We start from the raw sequence: 20,727 nt of genomic DNA, 5'->3' as shown, positions 1-20,727 counted from the left end.
CCGGGGCTTTTCCTGTGTGGCTGGTCAGAACATCCAAGCTCGGACTGCTGTCCAGAGCGTCAACAGAGTGGTGCACTGTGGGATAGCTCCCAGAGCTACTAAGTTCGATTTGCATCCACACCTAGCCTAATTCGACATAGCCATGTCGAATTTAGCGCTACTCCCCTCGTCGGGGAGGAGTACAGAATTCGAACTAAAGAGCCCTCTATGTCGAATTAAATGGCTTCCTGGTGTGGACGGGTGCACGGTTAATTCGAATTAACGCTGCTAAATTCGAATTAAAGTCCTAGTGTAGACCAGGCCTAAGAGTTACCACTTCTTCTTTAGAATGAAACCTCATTTGGGCTTTTAGGTTCTTTCCCAATACAATAATAAACTGACATTGGATTGTAGGTGTTGGGAGTAGGACAGCATAGTAAGTGTTTGAGACATACCTTTGGATGGCTCAGAGGCTCAAATCTTAAACTATGGGAGTTCCTGACTAGTCTCATGCAGGAAGTGTTGACTCAAAAATGGGAATCGGCAGAGATGGCTGTACTTAAGAGAGCAAGAATTACAGGTAGGTAATCTTCTCTCTCCTTTTCTTTATAGGTTTGGAAGAGCAAGATTCTAAGATACTGAAAAATCTGGACTTTTAATTGTATACTTCCTAAAGAAATATAAGGCATTGAAAATTGTAGCCTCCTTGCAGTTTATTTTATGGTATCTGTACCTCTTACTTTTTTCTGTATTTTATATTCAAGAAACACCATGAGCACAGTAAGTATTTTCTTAATGAAGTAAATGCATAACTGATTATCTCGTTCTTTATCATTTTTAGACTTGTAGCCACTTGTGCCATTTCAAATCATAATGTGTGGTCTGAACAACCTGGAGAAAATAGAGATTGTAATACAAGTAAATTAAGATGCCATGTAATCCCATATTCTGTCCTGATTGATGTCTCTAGCTATTGTTAGTATTCAAAAAAAAACAAAACCCTTAACGTTGGGAATAGTCCAGTTAGTTTGGACAAAAACAGAAGTAGTCAGTTTGAATCTAACAGTTGATGTAATCATGAAATAGCCCTCTTGATCACCAGTGATCACAGAGAGCACCTTTCCTGCCTGGCCCAACTGGTAAGATGCATTGTGGTGATGCCTTTACTTTGGCATTTCCAATTCAGAGTTTGGAATGAATCCGTACAAAAACATGTATGCTTTAGTCTTTCAGTTGGCAACAATTAAAAACATTCTGTCTCTAAAGATCAGGTCTGCATTAATACTAGCTTTAAAAAACAAACATTATTTTTTCTCTTAGATGCAAAGAAAACGTCGTGGAGGAGCCATCAATTCTAGGCAAACTCGAAAACGAAACAGACTGGTAGCTTCAGCTACAGAAATGGCTTCAGAAGCAGAGCCAATAGAACTTGAAGAAAGTGGTAAGCTTTTAAAATAATAATAAATAATGGAAAAAAATTTGCTTCTGGAGTGTTGGGAGCCCAGTTCACATGCAGAGGCAGATTATGGGTTGGGGGGGCGCTACCCACCCCTTCTGCCTGCAGTCCCCCTATCTTCCCGCCCCACACCCCCCCCCCACTCCTGCCTCCTGCTGTTCAGATGTACTTGTACAGGTATCAAAGTAAAGCTTCAGAATCCAGTTCTTAAAGGGTGGGAGGGGTGGGGAAAGCTCGTTGAAGGATAGCCAGTACAGAACATTGGTGTTCATCTAACTTCCTAATCCTAAACAGTTTAGAGGATGGGTAGAAATTTGCCGTGCTATTATTCAGGCTTTAGGCTCTTCAAGATAAAGGCCTTCAGACAACTTGTTTCTCAAAAAAAGTAGCACAACAGGGTTAGGAATGTAAAGGCTTTTTCTTTGCCTTCTGAATGTATCTATGACGTAGGGAAGGATAGCAGAGAGAAGTCCTGGAGACCAAATTTAGGCTGCTGGGTAAGAGATTGAAGTCTAAGACCTCCATGATAACATTCACAGAATATCAGGGTTGGAAGGGACCTCAGGAGGTCATCTAGTCCAACCCCCTGCTCAAAGCAGGATCAATCCCCAGATAAATTTTTTGCCCCAGATCCCTAAATGGCCCCCTTAAGGATTGAACTCCGTAACCATGGGTTTAGCAGGCCAGTGCTCAAACCACTGAGCTATCCCTCCCCCGTATTAAAGTAATACATCCAGTGATATTGATACTTACCTCACACAAGTTATCACACAAAGTTTAAGAAAATGAAGTATGTGCACGGGGTGGGAGGCGAGAACAACTGCTGCAGTTTTTTCTATTGCTGCAAATCAAAACACACAATAGTAGCATTAACTCTCCTAGCATTTTAGTGAGGGCCGAGAGCCTGAGAGATGTGTTCAGTGTCTGCCTTAAAGGAGAGGGGTGGAGAGGGAACACAAACTATCAGCATTTAGTAAATGGTAGCATTCTAAAAGTTCATGCCTGAACCTTTGTTGTGGAATGGCAGGTGTTTATACAGCTCTACATGCATGATCTTGACTCTTATCATTGTATTTTTAAGCTGGTGAAGAAGTAGTAGATCTCACATGTGAATCTTCTGAACCTGTAGTAGTTGATCTAACTCACAATGATTCTGTTGTGGTAAGTAGCTATTGGTGCACTTATCCAAATACTCTGCTCAAATGAGGTTAATGCTGTGCTTCTTAGAGGTTAGAACTTGGAAGGCAACTAAAGCCACAGCTAGATATCCCAGACCATGTTATCAAAATGGCCTGGATAAAGGTAATGCATTGACGGTGTAGGTAAACCCGGCAGCCATTATTTGCTAAACAATAGCATCTCCCACAGCCTTGGACACTAGAACCTGTTACAGGGAAATTTTCTGGGATTATACCAGTGCACTCTTTGAGAAGTATCTTGGTGAAATGTCATGTAAAAATGTAAACTAGAGACAGTGATGTCCATCTTTAAGCACAGATTTCATCTGTGTTTAAATGATAGCATATGGTAGCCCTTTGAGGTCATGCAGCTTTTCTCTTTTTAAGGGTTCTAAATAACTGAAAACTGCCCATTTCTTGTTCTTGAACACACAGTTCTAAATCACCGCCGTCAGTGCATGTTCCTAATCGATAACGGAGTACTGCCAGTGTTAGATTGAAAGTAACACTTAGAGGAAACGTGCTTCCCTACTGTGTCAGGCACGTGTGGAGGATAGTCAGGACTTTCTGAAAGGACATATTGATAACATGCTTTCAGTAAAGAAATGTGGAAGGTTATGGGTTTAAGATGTTGATGAATAATTATTTTACTGAAATGGATTTTCTACTATCATTGTTTCAAGATATGTGCATCAAACAAAATGGATATATTTTGACAAGAATTGAGAACATAATGAAAAGAGGAGGCAGACCAAAACTTTAAAATGGATTTGTAAAGTTCAGCTCATTGGTCCTTATTCTGACACCTACACAAGTGTCCTGACTTGTGAACATGCATTAACTAGACGTTCATCACTTTTGAAAATATGCCATTTTTGAGGTGTCAGTTTTAGTCCATATTCTGAACTTTATGGCTTTTATTATTTTTTTTTTAAATTGACCATATATTTTTTTTTTTTGTAGTATGATGCGACAGACAAAAGCTCACCTATATAGATATGGAAAAAGTTTACTGCAACAGAAGTATTAAAGCCCAAAATTCAGTAACAATTGCACAGAAGCCGTTTCATGATACAGCATTCAGTTTTAATTGAATACTGAGAAACACTTGTTACAGTACCAGAGCCACTCGGGGGGGGCAAGTGGGGCAATTTGCCCCAGGCCCCACAGGGGCCCCTACGAGAGTTTTTTCAGGGCCCCTGGAGCAGGGTCCTTCACTCGGGAGGGGGGGGGGGCGGAAAACTCTCGCGGGGCCCCGGCCCCCGAAGCTTCTTCCGCTCCGGGTCTTCGGCGGCAATTCGGTGGCAGGGGGGGCCCCCACCGCCGAAGACCCCAGGCCCTTTGAATCCTCTGGGCAGCCCTGTATAGTACACTATAGATGCAGCCAAACTGCACAGAAAAAAATGCCATCAGATGAACAAAATACAAGGGTAGGATTTTCAAAAGTACTCAGCATTGTCCTATTTCTGCTCCTATTGATGTAAGTGGTAAAGTTCCTCTTGACTTCAAGAGAAGTACATAGGTCAATGAAGTAGCATATATACTCATTCATAAGCTGAATTTTTTTTTTTTTTTTTTTTTTAGTAAAAAAGGGAAGCACCAGAGAAGGGGGTCGGCTTATGAACGGGTATAGAGAGGGAGAGGTGGGACATAGCCCCTCCCCCCAACAGAGAGAGCAAGGAGAGGCAGCACAGCCAGAAGGGAAGAGGCAGGGCCAGAGTCTAGCCACTTCTGGCCAAGCTGCTCTTCCCCCAGCCTCGGAAACAGGTGCAGCTCCAGGGCTGGCAGGCTGCAGCTGTGCCGTTCAGCCCCACCCCCCCAGAGCAGGCTGTGACCACGCCGCCGGAACCCTCTGCGGCCATGCTACCTGGCCCAGCTGCTGGAATGTGCTGCGGCCGTGCTGCCTGGTCTGGCCCGCCAGAGCAGGCTGCGGCCGTGCTGCCCAGCCTGCCAGAGCAGCTCCAGCCAGGTCAGAGATAAGGTGGGAAGGGATGGGTTGCGGAGAGTGTGGGGGTCCTGAGCTAGGGGTGGGGTTGTGGGGGGTGGTCACAGAGGTTACTCCCCTGACTCCCAGCTTCTCTTGCCCCCTTCTTTGCCCCCCCCCCCCAAAAATCCCCACCAGTTGCTGTCCCAGCCGGTCAGGATAAGCAGCTGGGACACTGTTTCCTTAGGTTTACACCTCTGCCTGCAGATGCTCTAGGTAAACAAAGCATCTCGGCCGGCCAGCGGCATATCCTGATCGCCCAGGAGCCAAAGTTTTCTGACCCTTGAATTACAGGGTTGACTTATGAACAGGTTATAAAAGTTTTCCATTTTTACTTATCCATCTTGGGGGAGTCAGCTTATAAACAAACTGGCTTATGATCGAGTATATACAGTAGTTCTGAAAATCCCACGCAAATCGTCTAAGGAAAATGATCCTTTTTGAAGGAGTTCTAAATTTGTCGACCTTTTATCCTAATGTTGACTGAGAATTGCAACTTAAACAAACTACAGTACTGATTTTAAATGATGGCTTGCATCTGTTACTGTAGTACCATGATGAACTGTTAACGTAAAATCCTGTTGTGACTTATCTTCCATGAAGGTGCATGACCAACACCATTAGCTTGACTTGCAGAGTTGGTGATGTGTTTCCAGCAATACACATGATTATTGCTCTGCCTCATGTCTCCTGGCTCTGCTTATACAGCTACAAACAAATAAAATGAACATAAGATGTTTGTCCATAATACATATATATGCACAACAAAGTTTAATTGTTTTTTTCTCTTCTCTCCCTCATGTTAATACAAGATTGTTGAAGGTGAGTAGTCCTATTTCATGTATTCCCAGCTGATAACAGAATTGTGACCATTTTGTAATGCATTGTATGGTATGTGCACACCTTGCTAGCAAGAATATGCTTTCCACTAGCCTCCCTTTAAAATTGTCTCACTCGTTCATCTTCAGATAGATATATTGCTTACAGTGTCAAACTAAACTTGTCAGTGAAACCAAATCAAATTTATTGCTTTTAATTACTAGTAATCAACACACTCATGCAAAGGAAATGCTCCCTGGGTTTATACCACTATTTAATACAGCATCTGAAGATTGAATGTGCCGTATCAGCACTTATTTCATGAAATAACCCCAATGTGGTCATTGTCCCTTGATACAATTCTCAACACTTTTATCACACATGGTAGTGGATGTAGTTTGAGAAAGTATAATAAACTTGAAGATACAAAGTCTAATTTGTTGGTCTGCAATAAAGCAGAACTTTGCCAAAATCTCAAATGCTCCCTCCAATTGGACTTCACAATCCCTTGGCTTCTGTATATGTGGTGGGACACTACTATGGGTTTCTACTGAGGTCTTTACAGAGAAATGATCATTCCAAGACTCCATATATTACATACACAAAACTTAAAAGAACATTAAGGTTGCAAAGTCAGGAAATGCCAAAATTACAATTGTCTGTGCAATCTTACTTCACTTCCCTGGTTCACAGGTATTGTGATAGTTTTCAGTTACTTGATCAAATTATATTTTCCACAGAACTGTCTTCTTCAGTGCACTGAATGATAGTGCACAGGAACGAATCAAAGTTACGTGGTGAATTATGCTGTTGTCTGTTGGACTGCCCTCCTCCCTCCCTGAATTTGTCCCTGAATACTGTACTGGAGAGTTTGATTCTCTTTTATCTTTATCTGATCCTGTGGAATTTACTTAAACCAAACTTTACAAAGGTGGCCATTAATACTCAACCTGTGATAGTTGAGGCCTGACTTGTGGATGTGCTGAATGCTCTCAGCTGCAACTGAAAACAGTGGAACCTCTATTCTGAATATACCCAGTGCTATAAAATGCTGAATAGTCTGAAAAATCATGTTCTTGTGCCTCAAGTTGGGTATCCAACCAATGAGATTAGTTAAACAGATATTAAAAGGTACAGCACCAAAAGTAATATCCCTGCAAGCTGCATGGAAACTTTTTTTAAAGACCCCATAATCGAGGCTCAACTTAAATGTATACCTCAAATTAAAAAACATAGTAAGAGAGCCAAAAAAGAGCCATTGTGGCTAAACAACAAAGTAAGAGAAGCAGTGAGAGGCAAAAAGGCATCCTTTAAAAAATGGAAGTTAAAACCTAGTGAGGAAAATAGAAAGGAGCCTAAACTATGGCAAATGAAGTGTAAAAAATATAATTAGGAAGGCCAAAAAACAATTTGAAGAACAGCTAGCCAAAGACTCAAAGTAATAGCAAACTTTTTTTTTTAAGTACATCAGAAGCAGGAAGCCTGCCAAACAACCAGTGGGGCCTCTGGACAATTGAGATGCTAAAGGCGCACTCAAAGACGATAAGGCCACTGAGGAGAAACTAAATGATTTCTTTGCATCGGTCTTCACGGTTGAGGATGTGAGGGAGATTTCCCAGACCTGAGCCATTCTTTTTAGGTGACAAATCTGAGGAACTGTCCCAGATTGAGGTGTCATTAGAGAAGGTTTTGGAACAAATTAATAAATTAAACAATAAGTTACTAGGACCAGATGATATTCACCCAAGGGTTCTGAAGGAACTCAAATGTGAAATTGCAGAACTACTAACTGTAGTCTCTAACCTGTCATTTAAATCACATTCTGTACCAAATGACTGGAGGATAGCTAATGTGACGCCAATTTTTAAAAAGGGCTCCAGAGGTAATCCCAGCAATTACAGGCCAGTAAACCTGACTTCAGTACTGAGCAAACTAGTTGAAACTATAGTAAAGAACAATATTGTCAGACATATAGATGAACATAATTTGTTGGGGAAGAGTCAACATGGTTTTTGTAAGGGGAAATCATGCCTCACCAATCTGCTAGAATTCTTTGAGGGGGTCAACAAGCATGTGGACAAGGGGGATCCAGTGGATATAGTATACTTGGATTTTCAGAAAGTCTTTGACAGGGTCCTTCACCAACAGCTCTTAAGCAAAGTAAGCAGTCATGGGATAAGAGGGAAGGTCCTTTCATGGATTGGTAACTGGTTAAAATATGATAAACAAAAGGTAGCAATAAATGGTCAGTTTTTTCAGAATGGAGAGACGTAAATAGTGGTATCTCTCAGGGGTTTGTACTGGACCCAGTCCTTTTCAACGTATTCATAAATGATCTGGAAAAAGGTGTCCAGTATCAGAGGGGTAGCCATGTTAGTCCGAATCTGTAAAAAGCAACAGAGTCCTGTGGCACCTTATAGACTAACAAATAAATGTATTGGAGCATAAGATTTCGTGGGTGAATACCCACTTCGTCAGACCCACATGTGTCTGACGAAGTGGGTATTCACTCACGAAAGCTTGTGCTCCAGTGCATTTGTTAGTCTATAAGGTGCCACAGGACTCTTTGTTGCTGGAAAAAGGGGTAAACAGCGAGTTGGCAAAATTTGCAGATGATACAAAACTGGTCAAGATAGTTACGTCCCAGGCAGACTGCAAAGAGCTACAAAAGGAACTCTCAAAACTGGGTGACTGGGCAACAAAATGGCAGATGAAATTCAATGTTGATAAATGCAAAGTAATGCACATTGGAAAACATAATCCCAACTATACATATAAAATGATGGGGGGGCTAAATTAGCTGTTACCACTCAAGAAACAGATCTTGGAGTCATTGTGGAAAGTTCTCTGAAAACATCCACTCAGTGTGCAGGGGCAGTCAAAAAAGCAAATGGAATGTTGGGAATCATTAGGAAAGGGATAGATATCATATTGTCTCTATATAAATCCATAATATGCCCACATCTTGAATACTGTGTGCTGATGTCGTCGCCCCATCTCAAAAAGATATATTGGAAAAGGTTCAGAAAAGGGCAACAAAAATGATTAGGGATACAGAACGGCTGCCATGAGGAGAGATGAGTAAGACTGGGACTTTTCAGCTTGGAAAAAAGACAACTAAGGGGGATGTGACAGAGCTATAAAATCATGACTGATGGTATTTACTCTGCCTCCTAACACAAGAACTAGGGGTCACCAAATAAAATTAATAGGCAGCGGGTTTAAAACAAAGGAAAGTATTTTTTCACAGAACGCAGAGTCAACCTGTGGAACTCCTTGCCAGAAGACGTTAGAGCCAAGACTATAACAGCATTCAAAAAAGAACTAGATTAAATTCCTGGAGGGTAGGTCCATCAATGGCTATTAGCCAGGATGGGCAGGGATGGTGTCCCTAGCCTCTGTTTGCCAGAAGCTGGGAATGGGCAACAGGGGATTGATTACCTGTTCTGTTCATTCCCTCTGGTGCGCTTGCCATTGGCCACTGTCAGAAGACAGGATACTGGGCTAGATGGACCTTTTTGTCTGCCCCAGTATAGCTGTTTTTATGTTCTTATCTAAAATTAGTGGATGCTCTTGAGCTTAATTTCTCTTTTCCTTGGTCCCTGTTAAATAGAGCCAATAATACCATCTTACCTCACAGGGGTGTGGTGAAGACAAATTCATTAACAAATGTAAAGTATACAGATACTACAGTGATGAGCGTCATCATGGAAAAAGTCCATGACGAAATTTAGCATTTTGTATCTAGGGCAAGATCTGAAGGGGGTGTTATGATGCATGTAAAAATAAATACTGAATAGCTGCTCATTCAGTGAGCACAGTCTTTCCTGTGCACTGAATGAGACAGGCATCCTATGGAAAAAGCGTGTGATCATAATAAAGACCGCATCATAATGCGTGCACAGAAGGAGACCGAATTAAGGTTACACCTTTATTCTGGCATTTCCTAACTATTGAGAACTTGACTCTGTAACATTGTCATTCTTTTGACATGTTTTTGTGTCATTTTCTACATTTTAAAAAGCAAACAAGAAAATTCCATTTTTTCGGGACCAGTATGGTCCCTAACTGCATCATTAGCAGGATAGGCCCCTTTAGATCCCCCAATACAGAATTCTGCAGGTGGCTTATGGGAAGTTCAGTCAGCACATTGGAGCTGTGTGGTCATGAAGAAGGCTACGTTTTAGTCTCGGGTATTTTTAGTATAAGTCATAGAGAGGTCATGGTCAGTAAACAAAAATTCATGGCCCGTGACCTGTTCATCACTTGTACTATATACCCCTGACTAAATCATGGGGGTGGGGGGCAGCCTAGGGTGTTCATTGGTGCTCTGGGGTGACCCAGTGGGTGCTGTGGGTGTTCATTGGGGAGCAGGCGGGACCCCAGGTAGGGGTTGATGGGGATGGCAGACTCCCTACCGAGCTCCTCATGGCTCCCCGGAAGCAGCGACATGTCGCTCCCTCAGCTCCTCAGTCTGCGTGCTGCCCCTTCCCCAAGTGCTGGTTCTGCAGCTCCCATTGGCCAGGAACCATGACCAATGGGAGCTGTGGGGGCGGTGCCTATGGATGGATGCAGCATGCAGTGCTAGGAGCTGAAGGAGGGATATGTTGCTGCTTCCGGGGAGCTCCCCAAGGTAAGCACTGCCCAGAGCCCTCACCCCCTCCCATGGCCCATCCCACACCCCTGAGCCCCCGCTCACATTGAAACTCCTGCTGGTGGGGGTGGAGGGGGCGGTCGCCCAATAGCTCAGGCAGCCCCGGGCCAGCTGCATAAGTCATGGAGGTCATGGAATCGGTGACAAACTCACAGCCTTAGTCATGCAGTATGGTTAGTTTAAATGGAAACTTCTGAGAGTTCTGGTACCAACTCTAACAAGCTTCTGCTAAGCATGTACAAACAGACTTTTTCAGTTTATAAATTGGACAAACTTGGGTGTATTTTTCATTGAGCTGCAAAAGCCAAATTGCTGACACCAGTGACCAACCACACACACGCATACGTTTCACTGTGGGAGGGTCAGTACCCTGCTCCAAAGCGTGAAGGCAATAGAGTTTCTCAGTGAAACTGTGTACAATTTTTTTTTCATCTTTAAGGTACTGTTCCCTAACCTGTCTTCAGAAATAGTCAAACTGTTTTGGTGAAATTTTCTAAAATATTCATCCAGAATCAGACACATGGAATGGGGAAATTCAGCCCAAATGGTTAGTTTGGCAATGTAAACAACCGAAAATAAGATCTATAAAGGAAAGCATTGGGCAACATCACTACCAGCAACATCTGTAATATATCTTAAACTCCATGACATAAATAAGTCTCTGTGGTGCATATGGATAATCCTTAAGAGCTGCAACTGAATACTGGACCCAATAGCCTAGATTTAGGCAGTTTATATAATTGGCAAGGTTCTCATCCACTCCTGATTTGTTATGCTATTTTTTAAAAAAGCCACCTGCATGCTGTTATCCAAGCTCTTTTATTGCTTATCCCTTACTTTGCTGTGATAGTTGTCGAGTTAGCCCCTGCCTCTTTTCCCCAGAACACTTCCATTTATTTACAGTAACTGCTCACGTGTGTGACAGGATGCCATATCTAAGGACTTGTCTATATGGGGAAATTTAGCTGCATAATACATTGGTATAACTACAGTAGTACTGGCATAATTGTGAAGGTAAATCTGCCATGTAGAAAAGGCTTAAGATTCATATCTGTTCTTCTAGTGGGGATAAGAGCAATTAGGCTAAATTCTGTTTTAATATACAATTCTGTATTTTTGGGGTAGCTGGAAGTGTTAAGTTTCACAAGTAAACTTGCTTTTAAATAGTTAAACTAAATACAGATTTGTCCATTTAAATAGTCATATAACAGTGCATATTTAATGCGTTGCAAAAATAATGTTAAAATCCTGGAAATACACCTAATTTAACACAATTAAATTGTAGAGAATCAACGTCAACAGAGAAATCTAGGGTTAAGAAGCCAACGGCAATCTGACAGCTGTGTATTAAGTAGTGATGATGAAGATGAATCAAGAGATAATGATGTATATGTAACAAACAAGGTGTCTGGAGATTTAGGAACACTGGAGGATGAAACTGCAAGTTCAAGGTATGTACCCTATGCAACTTCCTGTAGACATGTAAAATGTAATTTATATGTTAAAAGAAATCAAACCTTGTCATACTGAAAAGGAGGAGTGAGGTGGCATCATGTATGTGGCTTAGAATCTCCTTTTTGACACTGTTAACCTATTCTGAAGCTTTATATCTTCTCCTTTTATGAAAGAACGGGAATATTAAAGCTGCTATTGAAATAAGAAAAAAAATGGAACAGTACATTTAAATATTGAAACGATACCTGGTTTATTTTTTGGATTAAAAGTCAACTGAAAAGACAATTCAGAGACGTGGCAAGAGGAAATGCTAATTAAAAGCCACAAATTGTAATTTACAGCATTGTTCTTTCACACAAAGCTCAAGGACCAGAGTGAGGTAGCTAACTATATTTTCACTGGTGTCCTACAGGAAGTGAGAATACCCACCAAGATTTTTCTTCTAAACCTTTTATCATTTGTATAGCTCTCCTCTGAACTCTCTCCAATTTCTTCTCATCTTTGTCAAGTATGGCGGCCAAAACTAGATACAGTACTCCCATTTGAGGCCTCAGCTGTGCTGACTAGAGTGGGACAGTTGCTTCCCATGTCTTATCTATAACAGTTCTCTTAATACAACCCAGAATATTAGCCTTTTTTCAACTGCATCACATTGTTGGCTCATTCAATTTGTAATCCACTATAAACCCCAGATCTTTTCTGCAGTACTACCATGTAGCCAATTATTCCCCATTTTGTAGCTGTGCATTTGATTTCTCCTTCCTAATTATAGCATTTGGTTCTTATCTTTATTGAATTTCATTATGTTGATTTCAGATGATTTCAATTTGTCATGGTCATTTTGCCCGCTAATCCTGTTCTCCCAAGTGCTTGCAACCCCTCCCAGCTTGGCATCCTCCACACATTTTATAAGTATACTCTCCACTATCCAAGTCATGAATGGAAAATATTGAATAGTTCTGCTCTCAAGACTAACCCCCCCATAACCCCACTAGATGCACCCTCCTAGTCTGACAGCAAACTATTGATCACTACTGAGTATGGTCTTTCAGCCAGTTGTGCACCCACCTTATAGTAATTTCACGTAGATCACATTTCTCTAGTTGGCTTATAAGAATGTTATGTGGGACTGTATCAAAAGCCTTACTAATATCAAGATGCGTCACTTAAACTGCTTCCTCATATCCACTAGAGCTTGTCATAGAAGAAAAATAGGTTGGTTTGGCATGATTTGTGCTTGACAGAGATATGCTGGCTATTCTTAAAACTGTTATCCTCCGGGTGTTTATAAATACATTGTTTTAATTTGTTCCAGCATTTTTTTCCCAAATACCCAGGTTAGGCTGACTGGACTATAACTCTGCAAGTCCTTTTTTTTTTTTTTTTTTAAGAAAGATAAAAACTATATTTTCCTTCTCCCACCTTCTGGGACCTCGCCCATTCTCCATGAGATTGCTCCAGCTAGTTCTTTAAGTATCCATGTACAAGCATAATTCATACAATGATTAGCTATACGTTTACCTTGGGGTAAAACAAGGAATATGTTCCCAAAGGGTACACAGTTTATCACTAGAATCATTTAATGTGATTACAGCCCTGAGACTGAATCTAGTCATCTGTCTACCATCAGAATCCCAATTTGAATTGCTGAATTAAGCAAGTGTTCAATAATTAATGAAAAATAATTTAGCTGTAGTCATTTTCCTTCTTTCTTTGATTAGAATATGCCAAGATTATAATTACACTATCACAGGCTTTCCATATAATTTGGAAATAAATCTTTCCATGTCCACAAATGCAAAAAGGATCCTTCATCCTGCAGAGCTTTTTAAATGCCTACTGATTCCCAAAAGAAGGGGATAAGAGGAGAATGAGGGTGCCAGATGATTTCAAGATTAAGCAGCCCTCACTTGTCTTCCCCTGATAGTTCTAAATTTAAAACCTACAGAGACACATTTTATTTATATATATATTACACTTTTTTTTTTAATTGAGCTAGCTAGCCATCTTCATGTGATCTCTCTCTCTCTCTCTCTCTCTCTGACTTTGAAAACTACTTTTTGGGGAAAACCTTTCATCTTTGTTCTCTGAGAGCTCTCTTCACTAAACTTGCCAGGTAGAATGGCCAGTCTTTGTTGTGTACTTCAAATTCTAGAAACTCCCAATCACCAAATTCATGCACAACATTTTCATGTAGAAGGAATATTCCAGCATTCAGTTATTCTACTAAAACTAGTGCAGTCTTCAATTCTGTATTACACATTTCTTCCTTTTCCCCTCCCCTATATAAATATCTAATCTGCACATTACTGCTTTTAACACTTCTCTAGCACAGAGATCTGTAGATGGAAGCTGTAGGTAAGAGGCATAAAATAGCTTGAAGTCTAAAAACTTTTTTGTTTGAAGGCAGTAGCTCAGGCAGCTCCTCAAGTGGTACAATTATTAGGGAGGAAGCTGATTGGGCAGCCCCCTCAAATTAACCCTGAAGGAATGGTAGTGTTAGATATGTCTGAACATTGCCAATGAAGTGAATTCAAACTTTCTGAGGATCAGCATCTAGCTTTGTGTGTGATGCGAATTCAGTGCTCACTAAAGCAAGGGGGAAACTACATTTGCTGTAAGTAACCATTGTGCAAACTTATAAAAATGCCAAAAGGTCACTTCTGACCTAAAAATTTGGCTCCCCCGACTACTGGAATCTGTTGGTCACCAGACTTTATTTGGGTTGACCTTATTTGGGACAGTAGATAGCTTGATCATTGCTTAATGGAATAAGACCATGAAACTAGCATTTAAACTCTGACTCAAGACAAAGTTAATGTACCAATCCACTATTCTACCTACCTCTCAAGTAGCTTATATCCATATAGACTTTGGCTGAGGATTTGCATATATAAAGCGAGATGAATTGTGATGAGAATAACTCGCAAAAGGCGCAGCGTACTTCTTTCGCCCTAGGAACTCCATCATGCCATTCCTCCTCTGCCATAGCCCCTCTTCTGGAATTTGCTAAGAGGCTGAGTAGGGCAGCCTGAGGTGTTTGTACAGGCACAGGAACCATCTACAATTTCCTCCCACCCCAAGTGATGCACTTCTGAAGCCCTATGCGCTGTTGTAGCAATATACAGAGGTCAGTAGTGTAGGGAGAAATCCCTTCCTAGAACAGAATATTGGTGTTAATCAGAAATTGTCCATCTTTTATTTTAACTTAACTTATCTTCCCAGTTTATTTTGGATCACTTTTTTTAAAAATCTCCTATGCAAGACAATAATATGGCTTACTTGAAACCTACCATCTTGTGTCTAAGTGTAGGTATAATGGACACGAGAGTGCACATCTAAATGCTTCTGTGTTCTGCCGTCCCTAAAGCTATCAATCTTCTATGAAGCTGGGTACTAATGACATAAATGGTCCTGGAGTGTGGTCAGGATGGATTGATATGAATCCTGATTAAAATCAGTCATTTATATCAGCGAATAGGAAGGCTTGATTTTAAATCTGTTGTAATTGTGTTTTGCACTTGTACTTTGTGCTTGCTTTTCTCATTAGTTGGTAACCCTTAAAATATTATTTGAAATGAAATATAGCCTTGACACTAAACTAGGTGTTTCTTTTTTTTGCTTACCCAGAGGAAATATTGTATGCATGTTTAAATAATTATAGCTTAACGCTACTTTTATACAGATTCTCTATTTTTACTTTTTTTTTTTTAAATTTTGTTTTGTTAGACAATGGTGAATGATGTCTATTTAATAGGTGTGTTTTTTTGTTTGTTTTTGTTTTTTTTACTTGTATCCATCTCTGGATAGAAATTCAAACTCAATTCAGAATGCACAAAAATAGCATTTAAATGTTTGTTAAATTATCTTACATAAGAAAAAAGTTTATCCAGCATATTTATCAACTTGTTTTGCATTTTAAATTTAACTGATTTATTTAAACAAAGGGAGAAGTATGTGTCTGTAGTTGATGAAGTGAACAGATTGTTTCCGGTCACCAAGTCCTGGAAGATTTTTTTAGAACTAGTAGAAGTCTCCTCTCTCACCTACTTTTTTTTTTTTATTCGAAGATTGGAAGAAGAAAACAAGATTTTCTGCTTTTACCACTCCCAATTGCTTTCTGAACTTTGAATGAATTAGTCACTAAAGTGAACTAGCTGAATAAACTGAAATGACAAAAACAACCTCTTCTGCAAGTGCAGAGAGACTAAGTGCTGTCAAAAACTGGCTTAGCACTTCAACAAATACTGATTTCAGATGTTTTGCCAGTAGCTTCCACCAGTGCAGTGGTTAACTTCCTTTAAAACTTGGCAAGAAATGTACTACTTATTTATATTCAATGCAAAAATTATTGATTCTAAGAAGTTTAGGCCTTAACTTAGATTATATTCATTTCAAATTTAATTTTAAATAGATTTGTTTTTAAAAATATACCAATGTTTAAATTTTTTAAAATCAGTTTTCATCCACCTTGAGTGGTGCCTGTATTCTAGCATGTTATCACTGCCATCAACTTCGGCAGTCCGGCCACTAGTGAAAATATCTGCAGTGGAGAATGTTAAAGGGAAACTCAACAGAGCTTAAAATAAACAATAAATAAAATTTTCAAGCAGGCTTCATTGTGCTCTCCATGATCACTCAATTCATACTCAGGAAGTTCATGAGCGCCCACCCTCCCTCCATCCCCCTTCTCTTTGCTTATTTAATTATCTAATAGTTTGTGGTTTTTGTTGCGTGGTATACGAGATCATGTGATGAGCTTCAGCCAGGAGAGGGATTTGGAGTTGAAATGTTTGCATGCAGTTCTAAAATGAAAGAACTTGGAGTAGTTCAGTTAACCTGTTACAATGTGCTTCTGCAAGGAACAGCTAGTTCTTAAAATTGTGAACTCTGTTCCAAAAAGCTTCTGGAGACTGCCTTGCCCTTCTATGAGCTACGTGTAACCTGTACGGTGCTGTAAGTTACCACTATTTTCAAAAATTACTACTTTGTTATTAGGACAATTACAGTGGGGATGAGGGGGAAGAAATGGTAAACATGAAAAGGGTGAACAAAAATAAGGGCCTTCTCCTGTGAGGTGTAGGAGACCCTAATCTCGTTAGTGTAACAAATTGAGAGTCTAACATGAGCATGCCCCAGGTGAGCGTTGGATTCAGCATAATAGAAGTTGGCCGAAAGCCTAGTTTCTTGAGTCTGAGGAAGAGAAGAGGCTCTTGCCTGAGGCAAACACAAGGACACAAAATAACCAGATACTATTGTCTGAAGTTTCCAGTGCATAATGGAACTAACATATTGTTTTGGGGGTTTTTTAGGCCTTCAGGTACCGTTAGTTGTCCAATTTGCATGGATGGATACTCAGAGGTAAGAACTTACACCTTGTCTATAATATTTTTTGTTCCACTGAAGGAAGAATTAAAATGTGAGGTACAAGAATCACTACACTTGTTAGCTAGTTGTATTTAGAAAGTCTAACTATTGTACACATTAGAGAAAATCTTAGTTTTTAAGTCAGTGCATAAGGGTGATAGCATCTTCTCCAGGATCTTTTGTAGGATATTCAGTTTCCTTAATAGAAGAATAAACTAACTATGATGATGTAGCATATTTCAATTTCTAATATTCCTTTACTACCTGCATTAGAAGACTCTTCCATTCTCAAGTTGTGACAAACATGCTACTAAACAGTACCTCACTGACTGCTCCTAGTGACTAAGACTCTGAATTGCTAAATTTTTTTAAGTATTTATTTAAATGGTAATTGAAATCTGATATGTTGAGCCAGATGTCAACAAATATACTGCCAGAGATGATGTTTTTATAAGGGTAGCTTGCTCCTGAGAGCCAGCTGATGACAATACATGTTTCCATGTTAAGTCTTGAATAAACAGCGCTAAAGTCACCGAATATTATGGATTGCAAAGATTTGCTCTTACACAGTTGTGTTATGTAATCAGTATTGCTCTTGGGCAAAGCCTTTCTCATAGACTTCAGCTTTATAGTTTCTTCTCTTTCAGATTATACAAAGTGGACGACTTATCGTGTCAACCAAATGCGGCCATGTCTTCTGTAGTCAGTGCCTCCGTGACTCCCTTAGAAATGCTAACTCTTGCCCAACTTGTAGGAAAAAACTCAATCACAAACAGTACCATCCAATTTATATCTAAGCACTTGAATTCTTCTCGGGACAGCCTCACCTGGATCTTGATGGAAATGTCGTCATGCGTTTGTGATGCCTTGAAGATTAAAGGAGCAACAGGTTGCCCACCCAGTTGTAGTAAAATGGATTTTTGGAGAATTAACTTGTGCATATCTAAACAGCTTTCTTACGGTCCAGTCATACTGTCAAAAGTAGCTTGTTCGTGTTAAAAGTTCTTGAAGGTCTGCGCGAACAGGTCGGTATGTGTCACCAATGAAGCAGCTGATGTTCAGTTTCCCTCTACTTCTTTTGAAGTGCTTGAACATGAGTTCTGGATTTTTTTTATTTCTTAAATGCTTTTAATTACTCCTGCCCCTTTCCCCCCAGATAAATAAGTTACATTGCCTATAGTATGAATAAATGCTTTCATTTGAATCTTATCATGATGAGGGTGGCAGGCAGCAAGTTATTGGAGAGCATTCTGCATGTAGTTTTACCTGCAGTGCAGTTTGTCCAAATAAAATGAGTTCTGTGATAGGCAAAAACTTAATGCAATATTAAATTGTATACCAGGGTAATGCATTGAATTAATATGCTGTTAGCCAGCCACTAATCTTTCTTTAACTGGAATTCTTGCAGACCTATACTTACGGGCTCTGAGGTGTAGAGTAGATCGCCAAATTCCAACTTCCATAATGTGAAAGTATTTCATTTCTGGTATATCATAATTGCCCAAGAATTACTTGATTTGAATCACAGTATTGAAGTGTTTCCTAATCTGTGGTGAGATGATTTCTTGCTTTAATACTGTTCAGTGTTTCCCTATAATCATAGTTGAGCAGTAAATCAATGCCTTTTCTCTGGGCATGCTGTTTATAAAAAGGTTTTCATCAACTGAATACCAGACTAGACAAATCTTGGTCCTCTCTAAAGCATACCTAGTGTAATGTTTAAAGTTCAGTACGTTCACTTTGCTGTGTATTCTGCTTCTATACTGACAGGTTTTAGACACATACAATGCTAACAGTACACTGGGCTGTTTAATCTTAAATATATGTAATTTAGGCTTCAATCACTGGCTAGGTATTGATGTTGGGATAGGAATGCTGAACGAGTGCAGTCTAATTGGTCACTCATTGTCTTGAGGATTAAAATGTGCAATAAAGCTTGTATAGCTCTTTTAAAATAAATAAACTTTTCTTCAGGTGCATGTTTTTTCAAAAAGCTGCATCTGAATCTGCACGATTAGCCAGTTTACCATTTATTTTCAGGACTGACTGCTGAGTGCTATTCAAGAGAATTTTTATTTCAGCACAGAATTACAAGGAGATATGGTGCCTGGGTGAACTGATGCATTTAACTGTAATACTTCTATATGTGGGCAAGATGTTAACATCAGTTTTCTATGATCTCTGTACATACCTCACAGTTGGGCCAATGTTTTGTTCCACAATTCAATACAATATTATAACAATATCTATCAAGGCATCTTTAAGACTTGAGGTTAGTCTGCGAAACATGAACAAAAATAAACTGCCAGATATTTTGAAGACTGTTTTTTATAATAAATTGTTCAGATTTTTTTCTTTTTACCCTCCCCCCAAGACTTCCAAAAACAGAATTTCATGAGGTATGTAATTAACACATAATAAGTAATATTATCATCTTACTCCACCGGTGGGAGAATGGATTGTTTTAAATTAAAGAAGCTGCTCTAATTAGCAATTTAAACTTTGAAGAGGTGTCTATCCAAGAATACACAATGTTGTGCAGAATATGGTCTTTCTGTAGCAATATGGTGACTTACCTTGGAGAAATGTAATACTTGTGCTACTCTCATCCTTTATATAATCAAAGATTGTGTTACATGGAAAAGCCTGCTGTACTGCAACCTATGCACCCTGGCAATACTCTCTACATATTAAAAGGATATAATCGCCAGTAATTGCTCTCACTTGCACTGAATTATTTAAACCTAGTGCTGAATGAAGACTTTCCTAAAATATTTTTCATGACAGTGCAATTAATTTCTGTATCTTTTTGTTTATAGAAAAACCTTTCTTGCTTTTTTTTTTTTCTTTGCATGTCTTGGAAGACAAACTGAGCAAGAACTTTATTCTCTTTAAATTATTCAGAAGCATCTGTCACATGCAGAAAAAGCAGTCCACCATGAACTGTCTAGTAATTTAGGGCCACATACACTCTACTATTAAAACCTCCAATAGTTTTTAAATGAATTAAGGTAAATGGCTCTCATATCTGAGCCATCATACTTAAATTACTGTGTACAGGGAAGGCAATAAGAGTATATAAATGTAAGGGATTAAGTCTGGGGTTGTGGTTGAGTAGCATGTCCCTACATCCTTAATTTGAGTACTAGCCTTAGTTTGAATTGTTTTTGCACAGTTTCCACCATGTAAATATCTCTTTATAGCTTGCATATCAATATATAAACCTACTTGGACTTTAGATACCACAAACTGTAGAATATTCAACAACAAAAGTTTTTTGTGATCCCTATTAAGTGCCACATTTTGTGTACTTGAAAACAAATTTTAAACTTTCAATATCAAAATGGCAAATGTTGAAGTTGCATTATAATTTTAAAAAACTTGAAATAGATATATTTTAATTTCCAGTAAAGGCAGTGGCTCAGTATAGCTTATGACATTTGCAAGAACTGATAGATAATATAAAGATTTTTTTTGATTATGTAAATGTATGTTTTTCACTTGTCATTGTATATAGTTCAAATTTTCCTGTATTTAATTGTATTCATGTCTGTATGTCAGATCTACTTTGGACTCTACTGGGTAGGCAAATAATTCATTAACAGATGGAAATAAAACTATTAATTTGACCAATCAGAAGTACTCCATTTATTTTAGTCACCTTGTATTATAATTCAGTGGGGGGGGGGGGGGTTTCAAATTGATTGCATATTCCTAACTCCCAAAGGTTTCAATTTTTTACTTTTTTGGTCAACATTTCTCTTAGTCTGCCTAGTACTTGAGTGTACAATACAAAATATTTTAATGCTTGGAAGCATCTAATAGGATAACTAAA

General features: G+C 39.3%; 1 protein-coding gene across 2 annotated transcripts in view; it reads left to right on the top strand.

Moving 5' to 3' along the window:
* The window catches only part of RNF4 (ring finger protein 4), a 41,406-nt gene extending 20,885 nt beyond the window's left edge, over positions 1–20,521 (top strand). The window contains exons 1-7 of one of the 2 annotated variants that reach the window (XM_045018925.1): positions 596–759; positions 1,300–1,420; positions 2,517–2,596; positions 5,410–5,419; positions 11,356–11,521; positions 16,838–16,886; positions 17,540–20,521. In XM_045018925.1, coding sequence (XP_044874860.1) covers positions 700–759; positions 1,300–1,420; positions 2,517–2,596; positions 5,410–5,419; positions 11,356–11,521; positions 16,838–16,886; positions 17,540–17,689 — 636 coding nt within the window. In that variant the 5' untranslated portion in view covers positions 596–699 and the 3' untranslated portion in view covers positions 17,690–20,521. Of the gene's footprint in view, positions 1–595; positions 760–1,299; positions 1,421–2,516; positions 2,597–5,409; positions 5,420–11,355; positions 11,522–16,837; positions 16,887–17,539 lie in introns of those variants that run through there. The other variant, XM_045018926.1, reaches the window with a different exon arrangement.
* Positions 20,522–20,727: the final 206 nt, after the last annotated feature.

Source organism: Mauremys mutica, chromosome 5, assembly GCF_020497125.1.
Source record: "Mauremys mutica isolate MM-2020 ecotype Southern chromosome 5, ASM2049712v1, whole genome shotgun sequence".
Classification (NCBI taxonomy): domain Eukaryota; kingdom Metazoa; phylum Chordata; order Testudines; family Geoemydidae; genus Mauremys; species Mauremys mutica.
The sequence above is the reverse complement of the archived record's forward strand: the minus strand, read 5'-3'. Positions and strand labels throughout refer to the sequence as shown.